The sequence below is a fragment of the Cetorhinus maximus genome, unplaced genomic scaffold (assembly GCF_964194155.1).
Source record: "Cetorhinus maximus unplaced genomic scaffold, sCetMax3.hap1.1 HAP1_SCAFFOLD_763, whole genome shotgun sequence".
NCBI lineage: Eukaryota > Metazoa > Chordata > Chondrichthyes > Lamniformes > Cetorhinidae > Cetorhinus > Cetorhinus maximus.
The window spans coordinates 85,383-105,719 of NW_027596705.1; the positions used below are offsets into that span (position 1 = coordinate 85,383).

A 20,337-nucleotide genomic window follows, 5' to 3' on the forward strand; every position below is an offset into this window, starting at 1 on the left:
ATCAGAGTGTTACAGTGAGGGGTGTGGGGTATATCAGACTGTTACAGTGAGGGGTTTGAGATTTATCAGAGTGTTACAGTGAGGGGTGTGGGTTATATCAGAGTGTTACAGTGAGGGGTGTGGGGTATATCAGAGTGTTACAGTGAGGGGTGTGGGATATATCAGAGTGTTACAGTGAGGGGTGTGGGTTATATCAGAGTGTTACAGTGAGGGGTGTGGGTTATATCAGAGTGTTACAGTGAGTGGTGTGGGTTATATCATAGTATAATTGTGAAGGGTGTGGATTGATAAAGTATAAATCTCCCTCTACTCCGTCCCCATCAAACACTCCCAGGACAGGTACAGTACGGGGTTAGATACAGAGTAAAGCTCCCTCTACACTGTCCCCATCAAACACTCCCAGGACAGGTACAGCACGGGGTTAGATACAGAGTAAAGCTCCCTCTACACTGTCCCCATTAAACACTCCCAGGACAGGTACAGCACGGGGTTAGATACAGAGTAAAGCTCCCTCTACACCGTCCCCATCAAACACTCCCAGGGCAGGTACAGCACGGGGTTAGGTACAGAGTAAAGCTCCCTCTACACCGTCCCCATCAAACACTCCCAGGACAGGTACAACACGGGGTTAAGATGCAGTGTTAATTTGCTGTAAGAGTTGTTCATTCCAGGGAGAATATTTTGTTGTGAATGGTGTCCTTTCTCCGAGTTGAGTGTGGTTTTGGACCGTTTCATATTTAATTCATGTTATCCCATCTGCATCGCTGTCAGGGAGAGTTTTGTTTATGTCTTTACTTTCTGTATTTCAATTTGTTTTTCGTTTGAATGCTTAAATGTCGATGTCGATGAGCGGACCATTCATAACCTTCGGCCTCAGAGGTAGGTGATGACCTTATGACGACCTTTCAACCCCATTGCCCCCTGTTCCCCCGCACCACCACCTCTCCCTTGTCCCAGCCCCTGCCACTGGACCGGGGAGGGGTGGTGGGGGGCGGTGGTTGTGAGGAGGGGAGTAGGTATTTAACGTTCCACTTGAATTCAATGTGTTCCAGTGGCGCCACCAGTGGCAGGAGGTCAACACTGCAGCGTGACTTGTTTACATAGGAAGTTCACACTGAAACTGTTGACATGCGAGTCTCACAAGCAGCAGTGCTCAACAGAGAGGGGACTGAGATACACCAGTCAGTGTACAGATATCTCCCTGAGAGAGAGGGGACTGAGAGACACCAGTCAGTGTACAGATATCTCCCTGAGAGAGAGGGGACTGAGAGACACCAGTCAGTGTACAGATATCTCCCTGAGAGAGAGGGGACTGAGAGACACCAGTCAGTGTACAGATATCTCCCTGTGAGAGAGGGGACTGAGAGACACCAGTCAGTGTACAGATATCTCCCTGAGAGAGAGAGGGACTGAGATACACCAGTCAGTGTACAGATATCTCCCTGAGAGAGAGGGGACTGAGAGACACCAGTCAGTGTACAGATATCTCCCTGAGAGAGAGGGACTGAGAGACACCAGTCAGTGTACAGATATCTCCCTGTGAGAGAGGGGACTGAGAGACACCAGTCAGTGTACAGATATCTCCCTGAGAGAGAGAGGGAGTGAGAGACACCAGTCAGTGTACAGATATCTCCCTGAGAGAGAGGGGACTGAGAGACACCAGTCAGTGTACAGATATCTCCCTGAGAGAGAGGGACTGAGAGACACCAGTCAGTGTACAGATATCTCCCTGAGAGAGAGAGGACTGAGAGACACCAGTCAGTGTACAGATATCTCCCTGAGAGAGAGGGGACTGAGAGACACCAGTCAGTGTACAGATATCTCCCTGAGAGAGAGGGACTGAGAGACACCAGTCAGTGTACAGATATCTCCCTGAGAGAGAGAGGACTGAGAGACACCAGTCAGTGTACAGATATCTCCCTGAGAGAGAGGGGACTGAGAGACACCAGTCAGTGTACAGATATCTCCCTGAGAGAGAGAGGGACTGAGAGACACCAGTCAGTGTACAGATATCTCCCTGAGAGAGAGGGACTGAGAGACACCAGTCAGTGTACAGATATCTCCCTGAGAGAGAGAGGGGACTGAGAGACACCAGTCAGTGTACAGATATCTCCCTGAGAGAGAGGGGCTGAGAGACAGCAGTCAGTGAAAGATATCTCCTTGAGAGAGAGGGACTGAGAGACACCAGTCAGTGTACAGATATCTCCCTGAGAGAGAGGGACTGAGAGACACCAGTCAGTGTACAGATATCCCCCTGAGAGAGAGGGACTGAGAGACACCAGTCAGTGTACAGATATCTCCCTGAGGGAGAGAGGTTGCAGCTGTTAATCCTCTTTGTGAATCGATCTTTCCCTCTTCTCCATTGCCTGGACTCCTCTTGCTCCTTCCGTCTGCCCCTTTACCGGTTCCCCCCATCTGAATCCGTGTTTCTATCACAGGGGAAGGACAGCGACGACGATGATGAGGTTGTTCATGTCGATTGCGATCACTTCATGGATGAGTTCTTTGAACAGGTGAGTGGGCCTCCTCCGGCAGTTCGGGAATGCCCCCGGACACCTGGAGGAGCTGGGATCGCTCTCTCCCCACCGCAGCGGAGAAGGTTAAGGGGGGGAGGTTGAATCGAGGCTTTCCCAATCGGGGAGGGGGTTGGGGGATCGAGGAACGAGGAGGGAAACTGCTTCCAGTGACAGGAGGGTGGGGAAACCAGAGGGACAGGGATCGGAGGCGATTGGGATAAGAACCAGAGTTGGTTGGGGGGGGTGTTGTGTGTGTGTGTGTTGTGTGGGGGTGGGGGAGATGGGGAAAGGTTTTGTGGGACCCGGCGAGTTGTTGTGGTCTGGAAGGTTCTGCCTGAAAGGGCGGTGGGAGCAGATTCAATAGGAACACTCGGAATGGGGGGAATCGGAGAAACACTGGAAGGGGAAAAATTCACAGGGCGATGGGGAGGGGGGAGAGAGAGCAGGAGGTGGGAGTGGGATCAATTGGATAGCTCTACCAGAGAGCCAGCACGGGGGGAGATGGGCAGAATGGCTTCCCTGTTGTGAGGAGAGAGTGGGGTAGTGGGATTAGTTTTGGATTGATACAGGGCTATGGGGAGAGAGCGGGGCAGTGGGATTAGTTTGGGGATTGATACAGGGCTATGGGGAGAGAGCGGGGCAATGGGATTAGTTTGGGGATTGATACAGGGCTATGGGGAGTGAGAGGGGCAGTGGGATTAGTTTGGGGATTGATACAGGGCTATGGGGAGAGAGCGGGGCAGTGGCATTAGTTTGGGATTGATACAGGGCTATGGGGAGAGAGCGGGGCAATGGGATTAGTTTGGGGATTGATACAGGGCTATGGGGAGTGAGAGGGGCAGTGGGATTAGTTTGGGGATTGATACAGGGCTATGGGGAGAGAGCGGGGCAGTGGCATTAGTTTGGGATTGATACAGGGCTATGGGGAGAGAGTGGGGCAGTGGGATTAGTTTGGGGATTGATACAGGGCTATGGGGAGAGAGCGGGGCAGTGGGATTAGTTTGGGGATTGATACAGGGCTATGGGGAGAGAGCGGGGCAGTGGGATTAGTTTGGGGATTGATACAGGGCTATCGGGAGAGAGCGAGGCAGTGGGATTAGTTTGGGATTGATACAGGGATATGGGGAGAGAGCGGGACAGTGGGATTAGTTTGGGGTTTGATACAGGGCTATGGGGAGCGAGCAGGGCAGTGGGATTAGTTTGGGATTGATACAGGGCTATCGGGAGAGAGCAGGGCAGTGGGGTTAGTTTGGGGATTGATACAGGGCTATGGGGAGAGAGCGAGGCAGTGGGATTAGTTTGGGATTGATACAGGGCTATCGGGAGAGAGCGAGGCAGTGGGATTAGTTTGGGATTGATACAGGGATATGGGGAGAGAGCGGGACAGTGGGATTAGTTTGGGGATTGATACAGGGCTATGGGGAGAGAGCGGGGCAGTGGGTTTAGTTTGGGGATTGATACAGGGCTATGGGGAGAGAGCGGGACAGTGGGATTAGTTTGGGGATTGATACAGGGCTATGGGGAGCGAGCAGGGCAGTGGGATTAGTTTGGGATTGATACAGGGCTATGGGGAGAGAGCGGGACAGTGGGATTAGTTTGGGATTGATACAGGGCTATGGGGAGAGACCGGTGCAGTGGGATTAGTTTGGGGATTGATACAGGGCTATGGGGAGAGAGCAGGGCAGTGGGATTAGTTTGGGGATTGATACAGGGCTATGGGGAGAGAGCAGGGCAGTGGGATTAGTTTGGGGATTGATACAGGGCTATGGGGAGAGAGTGGGGCAGTGGGATTAGTTTGGGGATTGATACAGGGCTATGGGGAGAGAGCAGGGCAGTGGGGTTAGTTTGGGGATTGATACCTGTTTTGGTTGCCTACTGACAGGTTGAGGAGATCCGTGGATGCATCGAGAAGCTGTCAGAAGATGTGGAACGGGTTAAAAAACAACACAGTTCCATCCTGGCCGCTCCGAATCCTGACGACAGTAAGTGTGAGGCTTAAGGTGTGCGGTGGGCAATGTGGAAGGCGGGGAAGGCTGTTTTATGGTCAGGGGCAGTACATCCTGCCTTAGGCTGTGGAATCCCTGTAGCTGGGCTCCCAGTCAGGACTGAGGCCCACGCACCCACCCACAGGCACACAGGCTTCATCCAGCCCTCCAGGACCAAGGCCCCTAAACCAGGCCAACACTCGCCATTAGCCTGAATTCAGGGAGCGCCGCACTGTCGGAGGGTCAGTGCTGAGGGAGCGGGGCACTGTCGGAGGGTCAGTGCTGAGGGAGCGGGGCACTGTCGGAGGGTCAGTGCTGAGGGAGAGCCGCACTGTCGGAGGGTCAGTACTGAGGGAGCTCCGCACTGTCGGAGGGTCAGTGCTGAGGGAGAGCCTCAGTGTCGGAGGGTCATTACTGAGGGAGCTCTGCACTGTCGGAGGGTCAGTACTGAGGGAGTGCCACACTGTCGGAGGGTCAGTGTTGAGGGAGCGCCGCACTGTCGGAGGGTCAGTGCTGAGGGAGTGCCGCACTGTTGGAGGGTCAGTACTGAGGGAGCTCCGCACTGTCGGAGGGTCAGTGCTGAGGGAGTGCCGCACTGTTGGAGGGTCAGTACTGAGGGAGCTCAGCACTGTCGGAGGGTCAGTGCTGAGGGAGAGCCTCAGTGTCGGAGGGTCATTACTGAGGGAGCTCTGCACTGTCGGAGGGTCAGTACTGAGGGAGTGCCGCACTGTCGGAGGGTCAGTGCTGAGGGAGCGCCGCACTGTCGGAGGGTCAGTGCTGAGGGAGTGCCGCACTGTTGGAGGGTCAGTACTGAGGGAGCTCCGCACTGTCGGAGGGTCAGTACTGAGGGAGCGCCGCACTGTCGGAGGGTCAGTACTGAGGGAGCGCCGCACTGTCGGAGGGTCAGTACTGAGGTTTAGACCACATTCGTAGCACTGTGCACAGTTCCGATCTCCGTATCCCTCGGTTAGACCACACTGGGAGCACTGTGCACAGTCCTGGTCTCCGTATCCCTCGGTTAGACCACACTCGGAGCACCATGCACAGTCCCGGTCTCCGTATCCCTTAGTTAGACCACACTCGGAGCACTGTGCACAGTTCCGGTCTCCGTATCCCTCGGTTAGACCACACTCGGAGCACCGTGCACAGTTCCAGTCTCCGTATCCCTCGGTTAGACCACACTGGGAGCACCGTGCACAATACCGGTCTCCGTATTATAAAAGGGATAGAGAGTCGCTGGAGAAGGTGTATCAAGGATTTACCAGCCTGATACCAGAACGGGGAGGTTATAAATATCAGGAAGGATTGAACAGGCTGGGGCTCTTCTCTCTAGAACAGAGAAGGCCGAGGGGGTGACCTGATCGAGATCTTTGAGATAACGAAAGGGGTTTCAATAGGGTAGACGTAGAGAAGATATCTCCCCTTGCGGGCGAGACCAGAACTCAGGCTGGAGGAGGAGGGGGTGGGGGGTCTGTCAATATAAGAGAGTCACTGATAAATCCCAACGGGGAACTGGGGAGAAACGTCTTTACCCCGAGGAGAGCAGGAAGAGTGTGGGACTCGCTCCCACGGGGAGAGGGGAATCGTGTCGAGAGATTTAAGGTAGGGGGTGGGGAGCTGGGGTGACGCTGGATAAACACAGGAGGGAGGGAGGAGTAGGAGGAGATGTGGATGGTGGGTGGGGGGGAGAGGAAGAGGGGGAGGCGGGAGGAGGCTGGTGTGGGGGCAGGGAGGCCAGCACGGGGGTGGGAGAGGGGCCGAGTGTCCCTGCTGTGAACACTGGGTGAATCACTACAAGGAGTTCCGTCCCCACTAATCGCTGATGCCTTTTCCCAACTCTCGGCAGAGATTAAACAAGAACTGGAGGATTTGACAGCCGACATTAAGAAGATTGCCAACAAGGTCCGCTCCAAATTAAAAAGTGAGTGAGTGACTCCCCCTCTCGCTTCAGGTTGGGGCCCTCTGGTGTACCCCCTCAATCGCCACGAGCGTCTATCCTCACTACCGCCCCTCACCCGCATCTCTGCCCTTCTGTTTCACATCCACGTGCTTCCCCTCAGCAACATCATCCCAACGCAGGGGGTTAATCTTCCTGCGCGCTCTACGCCCACCCCAGCTCTGCCTCACCAGCACCTCCCTCAACCTGACCCCCCACCGCTCCAGATTCCGATCCCGAGCTTCCGACCCCCATCCCTCTCCCACTCCAGACTCTGAACACGAGCTCCCGACCCCCATCCCTCTCCCCGCTCCGGTCTCCGATCCCCAGCTCCCGACCCCCATCCCTCTCCCCGCTCCAGACTCCGATCCCGAGCTTCCGACCCCCATCCCTCTCCCCGTTCCAGCCTCCGATCCCGAGCTCCCGACCCCCATCCCACTCCCGCTCCAGCCTCCGATCCCGAGCTCCCGACCCCCATCCCACTCCCGCTCCAGACTCCGATCCCGAGCTCCCGACCTCCATCCCTCTCCCGCTCCAGATTCCGATCCCGAGCTCCCGACCTCCATCCCTCTCCCGTTCCAGACTCTGATCCCGAGCTCCCGACCCCCATTCCTCTCCCCGCTCCAGACTCCGATCCTGAGCACCCGACCCCCATCACTCTCCCGTTCCAGATCCAACCCAGAACTCCCGACCCCCATCACTCTCCCGCTCCAGACTCCAACCCAGAACTCCCGACCCCCATCCCCCTCCAGCTCCAGACTCCGATCCCGAGCTACCGACCCCAATCCCTCTCCCCGCTCCAGACTCCAATCCTGAGCTCCCGACACCCATCTCTCTCCTGCTCCAGACTCCGATCCCGAGTTCCCGACCCCCATTCCTCTCTCCACTCCAGACTCCGATCCCAAGCTCCCGACCCCCATCCCTCTCCCTTTTCCGGACTCCGATCCCGAGCTCCGGACCCCAATCCCTCTCCCCGCTCTGGACTCCGATCCCGAGCTCCCGACCCCCATCCCTCTCCCCGCTCCGGACTCCGATCCCGAGCTCCCGACCCCCAGCCTTCTCCCTATTACCTGTCCGAGGCCGAACCGAACTGTCCACAACCTCTGCCTGATTTTTGACCTCGAGATGGGCCTCCGACCCCACCTCCGCCCCATCGCTAAGACCGCCCATTCCCCCCTCGGTAACATCGCCTGACTCTTCCCCCACCCCCTGTCTCCGCTGAAGCCCTCGTCCACGCCCTCCTTCCCTCCGGGCTCGAGTATTCCGACGCTCTCCCGGCCGCTCTCCCACACTCGACCCTCCGTAAACTTCAGCACTTCCCAAAACTCTGCCCCCCCAACCCCACCGACCTCCAACCACGACCCCGTGTCCAAACTCGCACCGAGTCCCATTCACCCGTCACCCCCTGTGCTCGTTGACCCCACACTGGCTCCCGGTCCGGCAACCCCTCCATTTTCACATTCTCACCCTCGTTTTCAAATCCCTCCTTGGCCCTCACTCCCCCCTCCCTATCTCTGTAACCTCCTCCAGCCCCGACAACCCTCCCTATCTTTGTAACCTCCTCCAGTCCCTACAACCCTCCCTATCTCTGTAACCTCCTCCTGCCCCCTACTACCCTCCCTATCTCTGTAACCTCCTCCTTCCCCCTACTACCCTCCCTATCTCTGTAACCTCCTCCAGCCCCTACAACCCTCCCTATCTCTGTAACCTCCTCCACCCCCTACTACCCTCCCTATCTCTGTAACCTCCTCCAGCCCCCTACTACCCTCCCTATCTCTGTAACCTCCTCCAGCCTCTACACCCCTCCCTATCTCTGTAACCTCCTCCAGCCCCTACAACCCTCCCTAACTCTGTAACCTCCTCCAGCCCCTACAACCCTCCCTATCTCTGTAACCTCCTCCTGCCCCGACAACCCTCCCTGTCTCCCAGTCCCTCTCCTTCTCTCCCTCTCTCCCTCTCCTTCTCTCTCTCCCTCTCCTTCTCTCCCTCTCTCTCCCTCTCCTTCTCTCCCTCTCTCTCTCTCCGTCTCTCTTCCTTTAAGACAGACCCTGAACAACCAGCCTCTTTAAAGGATGCGAACACCTCCGGTTGCATGTGGACGGCAAATGCTCGGAGTGCCGAGCAGGATTGATGGGGAAGGCGCAGGGCAGGGAGGTGAAAGGAATCGGACTGCCTGTCTGCTCCCACACCTTCCCAGCACTCTCAGCATTTTCTGTCTCGCTCTCCCATTTCGGGGATCACTAATATTTCACGGCTAACATCTCCGTCTCCCGCTCCTTCTCGAATTCCGTCTTCAATCGTTCCGATCAGGGGTGACGGGATGGGGCACAGAGAGCCCTGAGTTTACAAATGTCTTAAACAATAGACCCTTGGTCTCGCACACAGAGACTGTCTAAGTCTTGGTACTTTCTCTTTCACAAGTCATTCAACAGAATATTGAACAGGAAGAGGGACAGAACAGGTCATCAGCAGATCTCCGAATTCGCAAGACACAGGTAGGAAAATCTCACCGCGCGTTAGATACACTGTCCTTTCCCCCTCTGGGACCGGGTGTCACAGTGCGTTAGATACGCTGTCCTTTCCCCCTCTGGGACCGGGTGTCACAGTGCGTTAGATACACTGTCCTTTCCCCCTCTGGGACTGGGTGTCACAGTGCGTTAGATACACTGTCCTTTCCCCCTCTGGGACCGGGTGTCACAGTGCCTTAGATACGCTGTCCTTTCCCCCTCTGGGACCGGGTGTCACAGTGCGTTAGATACACTGTCCTTTCCCCCTCTGGGACCGAGTGTCACAGTGCGTTAGATACACTGTCCTTTCCCCCTCTGGGACCGGGTGTCACAGTGCGTTAGATACACTGTCCTTTCCCCCTCTGGGACCGGGTGTCACAGTGCGTTAGATACGCTGTCCTTTTCCCCCTCTGGGACCGGGTGTCACAGTGCATTAGATACACTGTCCTTTCCCCCTCTGGGACCGGGTGTCACAGTGCGTTAGATACACTGTCCTTTCCCCCTCTGGGACCGGGTGTCACAGTGCGTTAGATACACTTTCCTTTCCCCCTCTGGGACCGGGTGTCACAGTGCGTTAGATACACTGTCCTTTCCCCCTCTGGGACCGGGTGTCACAGTGCGTTAGATACACTGTCCTTTCCCCCTCTGGGACCGGGTGTCACAGTGCGTTAGATACACTGTCCTTTCCCCCTCTGGTACCGGGTGTCACAGTGCATTAGATACACTGTCCTTTCCCCCTCTGGGACCGGGTGTCACAGTGCGTTAGATACACTGTCCTTTCCCCCTTTGGGACCGGGTGTCACAGTGCGTTAGATACACTGTCCTTTCCCCCTCTGGGACCGGGTGTCACAGTGCGTTAGATACACTGTCCTTTCCCCCTCTGGTACCGGGTGTCACAGTGCATTAGATACACTGTCCTTTCCCCCTCTGGGACCGGGTGTCACAGTGCGTTAGATACACTGTCCTTTCCCCCTCTGGGACCGGGTGTCACAGTGCGTTAGATACGCTGTCCTTTGCCCCTCTGGGACCGGGTGTCACAGTGCGTTAGATACACTGTCCTTTCCCCCCTCTGGGACCGGGTGTCACAGTGCGTTAGATACACTGTCCTTTCCCCCTCTGGGACCGGGTGTCACAGTGCGTTAGATACACTGTCCTTTGTTCAATCCTGTCCCGCAGCCAGAGAACAGAACCAAACTGGATCCAACCTCAGTGCCTCTCTGTCTCTCTCTGTCCAGCATTCGACACTGTCCCGTAAGTTTGTGGAGGTGATGACCGAGTATAACGCCACTCAATCCAAGTACCGGGATCGCTGCAAGGATAGGATCCAGCGGCAGCTGGAGATCAGTGAGTTCCTGGCCAGCTCTCTCTCTCTCTCACACTCCCTCACTCTCTCTCACTCTCACACACTCACTCACTCTCTCTCTCTCTCAGTCACTCACTTTCTCTCTCTCTCTCACACTCACTCACTCTCTCTCTCTCTCACTCACTCCCTCTCTCTCTCTCTCTCTCACACTCCCTCACTCTCTCTCACTCTCACACACTCACTCACTCTCTCTCTCTCTCACTCACTCCCTCTCTCTCTCTCTCTCACACTCCCTCACTCTCTCTCACTCTCACACACTCACTCACTCTCTCTTTCTCTCACTCACTCCCTCTCTCTCTCTCTCTCACACACTCCCTCACTTTCTCTCTCACACACTCACTCTCTCTCTTTCTCTCTCACACACTCCTTCACTCTCTCTCTCACACACTCACTCTCTCTCTCTCACACACTCACTCTCTCTCTCTCACACACTCACTTTCTCTCTCTCACACACTCCCTCACTCTCTCTCTCTCACACACTCCCTCACTCTCTCTCTCTCACACACTCACTCTCTCTCTCTCACACACTCCCTCACTCTCTCTCTCTCTCACACACTCACTCGCTCTCTCTCTCTCTCACACACTCCCTCACTCTCTCTCTCTCACACACTCCCTCACTCTCTCTCTCACACACTCACTCACTCTCTCTCTCTCACACACTCACTTTCTCTCTCTCACACACTCCCTCACTCTCTCTCTCTCACACACTCCCTCACTCTCTCTCTCTCACACACTCACTTTCTCTCTCTCACACACTCCCTCACTCTCTCTCACACACTCCCTCACTCTCTCTCTCTCTCACACACTCACTCGCTCTCTCTCTCTCACACACTCACTCACTCTTCTCTCTCTCTCACACTCCCTCACTCTCTCTCTCTCTCTCTCACACACTCACTCGCTCTCTCTCTCACACACGCACTCGCTCTCTCTCTCTCACACACTCACTCTCTCTCACTCTCTCTCTCTCTCTCACACACTCCCTCACTCTCTCTCTCACACACTCACTCACTCTCTCACTTACACTCACTCCCTCTCTCTCTCTCTCACACACTCACTCACTCTCTCTCTCACACACACTCCCTCACTCTCTCTCTCTCTCACACACTCCCTCACTCTCTCTCTCTCTCACACACTCCCTCTCTCTCTCTCTCACACACACACTCCCTCACTCTCTCTCCCTCACACACTCCCTCACTCTCTCTCTCACACACTCCCTCACTCTCTCTCTCTCACACACTCCCACTCGCTCTCTCTCTCATACACTCCCTCTCTCTCTCTCTCTCTCACTCACTCTCTCACTCACACACTTGCACACACACACTCACACACTCGTGCGCGCACAAACACACTCATGCACACATACACTCGCACACACACACACACTCACACTCAGACACACACAGCATGATCCCAAACTGTGTGATTGCCGGGAATGACAATGTTCCTCTCTTTGTCCCCCTCTCACAGCTGGCAGGACCACTACGAATGAGGAGTTGGAGGACATGTTAGAGAGCGGGAAATTAGCCATCTTCACTGATGATGTGAGCAGACTCATCCCAGGTTTCGATTGGACAATATATCTGACCCCTGTTAAAGAGGGAGTCTCTCTGTCAGGGACCCCTGTTAAAGAGGGAGTCTCTCCGTCAGGGACCCCTGTTAAAGAGGGAGTCTCTCCGTCAGGGACCCCTGTTAAAGATAGCAGGTTACAGAGATAGGGAGGGCTGTAGGGGCTGGAGGAGGTTACAGAGATAGGGAGGGTTGTAGGGGCTGGAGGAGGTTACAGAGAAAGGAGGGTTGGAGGGGCTGGAGGAGGTTACAGAGATAGGGAGGGTTGAAGGGGGCTGGAGGAGGTTACAGTGATAGGGAGGGTAGTAGGGACTGGAGGAGGTTACAGAGATAGGGAGGGTAGTAGCGACTGGAGGAGGTTACAGAGATAGGGAGGGTTGTAGGGGCTTGAGGAGGTTACAGAGATAGGGAGGGTTGTAGGGGCTGGAGGAGGTTAAAGAGATAGGGAGGGTTGTAGGGGGTTGGAGGAGGTTACAGAGATAGGGAGGATTGAAGGGGGCTGGAGGAGGTTACAGCGATAGGGAGGGTAGTAGGGACTGGAGGAGGTTACAGAGATAGGGAGGGTAGTAGCGACTGGAGGAAGTTACAGAGATAGGGAGGGTTGTAGGGGCTGGACGAGGTTACAGAGATAGGGAGGGGTGTAGGGGTTGGAGGAGGTTACAGAGATAAGGAGGGTTGTAGGGGCTGGAGGAGGTTACAAAAATAGGGAGTGTTGTGGGGGTTGGAGGAGGTTACAGAGATAGGGAGGGTTGTCAGGGCTGGAGGAGGTTACAGAGATAGGGAGGGGTGTAGGGGCTGGAGGAGATTACAGAGATAGGGAGGGGTGTAGGAGGCTGGAGGAGGTTACAGAGATAGGGAGGGTTGTAGGAGGCTGGAGGAGGTTACAGAGATAGGGAGGGTTGTAGGAGGCTGGAGGAGGTTACAGAGATAGGGAGGGTTGTAGGGGCTGGAGGAGGTTACAGAGATAGGGAGGGGTGTAGGGGCTGGAGGAGATTACAGAGATAGGGAGGGCTGTAGGGGCTGGAGGAGGTTACAGAGATAGGGAGGGGTGTAGGGACTGGAGGAGGTTACAGAGATAGGGAGGGATGTAGGGACTGGAGGAGGTTACAGAGATAGGGAGGGATGTAGGGGCTGGAGGGGGTTACAGAGATAGGGAGGGTTGTAGGGGCTGGAGGAGGTTACAGAGATAGGGAGGGTTGTAGGGGCTGGAGGAGGTTACAGAGATAGGGAGGGTTGTAGGGGCTGGGGGAGGTTACAGAGATAGGGATGGTTGTAGGGGCTGGAGGAGGTTACAGAGATAGGGATGGTTGTAGGGGCTGGAGGAGGTTACAGAGATAGGGAGGGTTGTAGGGGCTGAAGGAGGTTATAGAGATAGGGAGGGTTGTAGGGGCTGAAGGAGGTTACAGAGATAGGGAGGGGTGTAGGGGCTGAAGGAGGTTACAGAGATAGGGAGGGGTGTAGGGGGCTGGAGAAGGTTACAGAGATAGTGGGGTGCGAGGTCAATGGCGGGATTTGAAAACCAGCAGTGCCGGACCGGGAGCCGGAGTGGGGTCAGCGGGTGATGGGCGAACAGGACTCGGTGCGAGTTTGGACACGGTGGGGTGGGGAGGGGGGGCAGCGGTATTTTGGAAGTCTGTGGTCGGTCTCCTCGACCTTGTTGTGTTCTTTCTCAGTCCGTGCTCCCCTCTCTCTCGCTAACAGATCCGTCTTTCTCTCCCTCCCCCACCCCCCCCAACACGTTCCATCCCAACAGATCACCATGGATTCCAAGATCACCAAACAGGCCCTGAACGAGATCGAGACCCGCCACACCGAGATCATCAAACTGGAGAACAGCATCCGGGAGCTCCACGACATGTTCGTCGACATGGCGATGCTGGTGGAGAGCCAGGTGAGGCCGTGCCCCTGGCACCCGCCCCGCACATGGTGGCTGAGTTCGCTTCGGAAAGGGCCAGGCTTCATCTCGGGCCTAGTGCTGAGTTAACTGGTCTCACTCGCCTGGGTGGGGTTGGGACCGCCTTCGGACACACAGGGAGAGAGCGGAAAATTGACCCCCAGGCTCCACTTTGGGCCTAGTGCTGAGTTAGCAGATCTGACCAGCCGGCTGTGGGTGTGAGGTACCCCCCAGGCACGCAGGGAGTGAGCGGAAAATTAACACCCAGGATCCACTTTGGGCCTAGTGCTGAGTTAGCAGATCTGACCAGCCGGCTGTGGGTGTGAGGCCCCCCCCACCACCCCAGGCAAGCAGGGAGTGAGCGGAAAATTGACACCCAGGCTTCACTTTGGGGCCTAGTGCTGGGTTAGCAGATCTGACCAGCCAGAGGTGGGTGTGAGGGTCCCCCCACCCCAGGCACGCAGGGAGTGAGCAGAAAATTGACCCCCAGGCTTCACTTTGGGCCTAGTGCTGAGTTAGCAGATCTGACCAACCAGATGTGGATGTGAGGGCCCCCCCCCAGGCACGCAGGGAGTGAGCGGAAAATTAACACCCAGGATCCACTTTGGGCCTAGTGCTGGGTTAGCAGATCTGACCAGCCGGAGGCGGGTGTGAGGGGCCCCCCACGGGCACGGCAGGGAGTGAGCGGAAAATTGACACCCAGGCTTCACTTTGGGCCTAGTGCTGGGTTAGCAGCCGGGGGCCACTTCCAAGTCCCCAAGTGCCCCGCCCGCCCTCTCCTGCACCAGAGGACTGGGGGGCGATCGCCAAGGTCCTGGGTCACCCACACAAGCCCGGAAGGTAAATGGGGGGGACGGCGATTTTTGGGGTGAGGCTCCCAGGCGAATAAAGGCAAAATGCGAAAACAGCGTCAAGGGGAATGTGGCTGGAGGAGGAGGGGGCGGTGAAGTAAGGCGGATCTGGAGGGGGTGGGAGTGAGGGGGCGCTCGTGCTCCGATCGTCCGCCTGGTGTCAACTGCAAAACCTGTTTCTCCCCACCTCTCCCCGTCCCCACACCTGCCCCACCTTCCCCAACATCCCCAACTACCGCCGGACCCATCCCTTTCACCCCACCACCCCGCCCGCCCGCCCAACGATCCCCGTCCCGTCCCACAGGGAGAGATGATCGATCGGATAGAGTACAACGTGGACCATTCGGTGGACTACGTGGAGAGGGCGGTGTCCGACACCAAGAAGGCAGTCAAGTACCAGAGCAAAGCGCGCCGGGTAAGTGAGAGAGAGAGAGAGAGAGAGCGGAGAGGAAACTGGGCAATGAGTCCATCACCCACAACCTCACCCCGGGCTGTCCTGGTCCGGGGAGCGTTTGAAGGGGACGGTGTAGAGGGAGCTTTACTCTTTATCCAACCCCGTGCTGTACCTGTCCTGGGAGTGTTTGATGGGGACAGTGTAGAGGGAGCTTTACTCTGTATCTAACCCCGTGCTGTACCTGTCCTGGGAGTGTTTGGCGGGGACGGTGAAGAGGGAGCTTTACTCTGTATCTAACCCTGTGCTGTACCTGTCCTGGGAGTGTTTGATGGGGACAGTGTAGAGGGAGCTTTACTCTGTATCTAACCCCGTGCTGTACCTGTCCTGGGAGTGTTTGATGGCGACAGTGTAGAGGGAGATTTACTCTGTATCTAACCCCGTGCTGTAACTGTCCTGGGAGTGTTTGATGGGGACAGTGTAGAGGGAGCTTTACTCTGTATCTAACCCCATTCTGTACCTGTCCTGGGAGTGTTTGATGGGGACGGTGTAGAGGGAGCTTTACTCTGTATCTAACCACGTGCTATACCTGTCCTGAGTGTGTTTGATGGGGACGGTGTAGAGGGAGCTTTACTCTGTATCTAACCACGTGCTGTACCTGTCCTGGGTGTGTTTGATGGGGACGGTGGAGAGGGAGCTTTACTCTATCTAACCCCGTGCTGCACCTGTCCTGGGAGTGTTTCATGCGGAGAGTATAGAGGGAGCTTTACTCTGTATATTACCCCGTGCTGTACCTGTCCTGGGAGTGTTTGATGGGGACAGTGTAGAGGGTGCTTTACTCTGTATCTAACCCCGTGCTGTACCTGTCTTGGGAGTGTTTGATGGGGACAGTGTAGAGGGAGCTTTAGTCTGTATCTAACCCCGTGCTGTACCTGTCCTGGGAGTGTTTGATGGGGACAGTGTAGAGGGAGATTTACTCTGTATCTAACCCCGTGCTGTACCTGTCCTGGGAGTGTTTGATGGGGACAGTGTAGAGGGAGATTTACTCTATCTAATCCCGTGCTGTATCTGTCCTGGGAGTCTTTGATGGGGACAGTGTAGAGGGAGCTTTACTCTATCTAACCCCGTGCTGTACCTGTCCTGGGAGTGTTTGATGGGGACAGTGTAGAGGGAGCTTTACTCTGTATCTAACCCCGTGCTGTACCTGTCCTGGGAGTGTTTGATGGGGACAGCGTAGAGGGAGCTTTACTCTGTATCTAACCCCGTGCTGTACCTGTCCTGGGAGTGTTTGATGGGGAGAGTGTAGAGGGAGCTTTACTCTGTATCTAACCCCGTGCTGTACCTGTCCTGGGAGTGTTTGATGGGGAGAGTGTAGAGGGAGCTTTACTCTGTATCTAACCCCGTGCTGTTCCTGTCTGGGAGTGTTTGATGGGGACAGTGTAGAGGGAGATTTACTCTGTATCTAACCCCGTGCTGTACCTTTCCTGGGACTGTTTGATGGGGACAGTGTAGAGGCAGCTTTACTCTGTATCTAACCCTGTGTCTAATTCTCCATTTTTTGTCAACTCTCATTTCCCTCCCCGTTCCTCTCTCCCCCTCGGCCCTATTTCTGACACCTTCCCTCTCTCTCCCTCCCTCCCTCTCTTTTCTTCCTTCTCTGTACCTCCCTGTCTTTCTTTTCATCTCTCTCTCTCTCCCCCTCCCTCTCACGCTCCTTCCCTCTCCCTCCCTCTCTCCCTCCGTCCCTCTCTCTCTCTCTCTCTCACTCTCCCTCCCTCCCTCCCCCTCTCTGTAGAAGAAAATCATGATTATCGTCTGCTGTGTGGTGCTGGGTGTTGTCATCGCTTCGACCTTTGGCGGGATATTCGGCTAAGGGTGGCGTCACTGGATGAGGCACACGAGGGTGAGCCGGCACTTGTGCCCTCCGATGGTGAACAGCACACGCATCCCCCACCCCTGTCAGTGCCCCGAATGCCCTCGACACTTGTGGCGAAAGAGCAGGAGGCCTGTCAGGCTTGTCTCCTGTCTCATGTCTTCTGGCGCCTGGTTCCCTATGTGACCTGTTCTCTGTGTGTGTGAGAGCGTGTGTGTGTGCGTGTGCGTGTGAGCGAGTGCGTGTGTGTGCGTGTGAGAGCGTGTGTGTGCGTGTGCATGTGTGTATTTGACAGCATGTTCCCACATCCCCACCCCTCCCTTCACTCTCCCCTCCACACCCCCTACCCCACATCCTGTACTGTTTCGATGTGTTTCGATTAGTCTGCAAACAATGGTTTAATCAGGGGTCCGGAGGGGTTGGACTGGAGAACGGAGAGGAGGCTGTCATTCCCTCTCTCTCCATCTCTCTCCATCTCTCTCTCTCCATCTCTCTCCATCTCTCTCTCCATCTCTCTCTCCGTCTCTCTCTCCGTCTCTCTCCATCTCTCTCTCCATCTCTCTCTCCGTCTCTCTCCATCTCTCTCTCTCCATCTCTCTCCATCTCTCTCTCCATCTCTCTCTCCGTCTCTCTCTCCGTCTCTCTCTCCGTCTCTCTCTCCGTCTCTCTCTCCGTCTCTCTCCATCTCTCTCTCCATCTCTCTCCATCTCTCTCTCCATCTCTCTCCATCTCCACCTCCATCTCTCTCTCCGTCTCTCTCTCCGTATCTCTCTCCGTCTCTCTCCATCTCTCTCTCCATCTCTCTCTCCGTCTCTCTCCATCTCTCTCTCTCCATCTCTCTCCATCTCTCTCTCCATCTCTCTCTCCGTCTCTCTCTCCGTCTCTCTCTCCGTCTCTCTCTCCGTCTCTCTCTCCGTCTCTCTCCATCTCTCTCTCCATCTCTCTCTCCGCATCTCTCTCCATCTCTCTCTCCATCTCTCTCTCCGCATCTCTCTCCGTCTCTCTCTCCGACTCTCTCTCCATCTCTCTCTCCATCTCTCTCTCCATTTCTCTCCATCTCTCTCTCCATCTCTCTCCGTCTCTCTCTCCATCTCTCTCTCCATCTCTCTCTCCGTCTCTCTCTCCGTATCTCTCTCCGTCTCTCTCCATCTCTCTCTCCATCTCTCTCTCCGTCTCTCTCCATCTCTCTCTCTCCATCTCTCTCCATCTCTCTCTCCATCTCTCTCTCCGCATCTCTCTCCGTCTCTCTCTCCATCTCTCTCTCCATCTCTCTCTCCATTTCTCTCCATCTCTCTCTCCATCTCTCTCCGTCTCTCTCTCCATCTCTCTCTCCATCTCTCTCTCCGTCTCTCTCTCCGTATCTCTCTCCGTCTCTCTCCATCTCTCTCTCCATCTCCCTCTCTCTCACTCGCAGCCCTGAGGTGCATGTGTTTTGCAGGAGAGAGAGAGAGAGAGACTGAGGGACAGAGAGAGAGAGACTGTGGGGGAGAGAGAGAGAGACGGGGGGGGGAGAGAGGCAGAGAGAGAGGGAGAGGGAGAGGTTGCCTCTCAGTAAAACTCTGCCCCAGAGCCCGTCTCCCCTTCGAAGTGATGATCTCCCACACCACCTTCCCCAAAACCATCCATTACCTTCTCTCTCTCTCTCTCTCTCTCTCCCTCTCTCTCTCTCCCTCTCTGTCTCTCTTTCTCTCTCTCTCTCTCCCTCTCTCTCTCTCTCTCTCTCTCTCTGTCTCTCTCTCTCCTCTCTCTCTCTCTCTCTCTCTGTCTCTCTTTCTCTCTCTGTCTCTCCCTCTCTCTATCTCTGTCTCTATCTCTGAGGGAGAGAGAGAGTGGGTGGGGGGGGAAGGTGGTGAAAAAGGGAAACATGCCCAAAGCCCCCACCCCCTTCCTGGACCCACAAGCACAAACTGAGCCCCAGACCCTCCAACAAGAGGTTTCCAAATGAAACCCCCCCAAAACCAGCTAGTTGGAGGCAGTAACAGTGGTCTGCCACTGGGTGGTGGTAATGACCATGAATCCAGGTGGCTGCAGTCCCAGCTGGGAACCACTGGGTGGGGGTGTTGACCACTGATTTGGGTGGTTGCAGACCTAACTTGGCACCACTAGATGGGGGTGTTGACCATGAACCCCCGTGGTTGCAGTACCAGCTGGCCACCCATAGGTGGGAGTATTGACAGTGAACCTGGGCGGCTGCAGTCCCAGTTGGCCACCACTGGGTGGAGGTGTTGACCACAAATCTGGGTGACTGCAGTCCCAAAAGGCCACCACGAGGTGGGAGTGTTGACCATGAACCTGGGTGGTTGCAATCCCAGATGGGCACCACTGGGTGGGGGTGTTGACCACAAATCGGGGCACCTGCAGTCCCAAATAGGCACCACCAGGTGGGGGTGTTGAACACAGATCTGACCCTCTTAAAGGGAAAGTGCCTCCTCAGTCCCCTCCCTTCCTCAATGCTACCCCCTCCATCCCAGCTTACATTTTGATCATGTACATACTGTAAATATTGAGAGCATGTTCAGTTTTAGACCGTAATCGTGTGCAGAGTGACCGTACTGTAAGTGTGTAATGTATCCCCCCAACATTCGCTGACTCCCCCTCCATCCTGCCCTCTCCCCCTCTCCTCAATATTCACACACACAGACTCTATGCAGCTGTTTTTTTTTTATGTCTCAAATACAAACTGATTCTCCAGAGCAAAACCTCCCGCGTCTCGTCTCTTTATTTCTCGGGTGGTCAAACACACAGGCTCCCTCTCAACAGCTCAACAGTGCTGAGGGAGTGCCGCACTGTCGGAGGGTCAGTGCTGAGGGAGAGCCGCACTGTCGGAGGGTCAGTGCTGAGGGAGAGCCGCACTGTCGGAGGGTCAGCGCTGAGGGAGAGCCGCACTGTCGGAGGGTCAGCGCTGAGGGAGAGCCGCACTGTCGGAGGGTCAGTGCTGAGGGAGCGCCGCACTGTCGGAGGGTCATTGCTGAGGGAGCGCCGCACTGTCGGAGGGTCAGTGCTGAGGGAGCGCCGCACTGTCGGAGGGTCAGTGCTGAGGGAGAGCCGCACGGTCGGAAGGTCATTGCTGAGGGAGCTCCGCACTGTCGGAGGGTCAGTACAGAGGGAGAGCCGCACTGTCAGAGGGTCAGAGCTGAGGGAGCGCCGCACTGTTGCAGGGTCAGTGCTGAGGGCGGGAGGCACTGTGGGAGGGTCAGTACTGAGGGAGAGCCGCACTGTCGGAGGGTCAGTGCTGAGGGAGCGCCGCACTGTCGGATGGTCGGTGCTGAGGGAGCGCCGTACTGTCGGAGGGTCAGTGCTGAGGGAGCGCCGCACTGTCGTAGGGTCAGTACTGAGGGAGAGCCGCACTGTCAGAGGGCCAGTGCTGAGGGAGAGCCGCACAGTCAGAGGGTCAGTACTGAGGCAGCGCCGCACTGTCGGAGGGTCAGTACTGAGGGAGAGCCGCACTGTTGGAG

At 56.0% G+C, this 20,337-nt stretch overlaps 1 protein-coding gene across 1 annotated transcript; it reads left to right on the top strand.

Annotated features, from left to right (window-relative positions):
* The first annotated feature begins 2,444 nt into the window (after window positions 1-2,444).
* LOC144674716 (syntaxin-1B) lies at window positions 2,445-17,319 on the top strand. The gene is made up of 9 exons (XM_078535938.1): window positions 2,445-2,513; window positions 4,399-4,498; window positions 6,348-6,422; window positions 8,859-8,932; window positions 10,180-10,288; window positions 11,775-11,848; window positions 13,627-13,764; window positions 14,923-15,033; window positions 16,805-17,319. Exons 1-9 carry the CDS (start codon window positions 2,493-2,495, stop codon window positions 16,880-16,882), a joined length of 780 nt encoding a protein of 259 aa, XP_078392064.1. The 5' UTR covers window positions 2,445-2,492; the 3' UTR covers window positions 16,883-17,319.
* The last annotated feature ends 3,018 nt before the right edge of the window (window positions 17,320-20,337 follow it).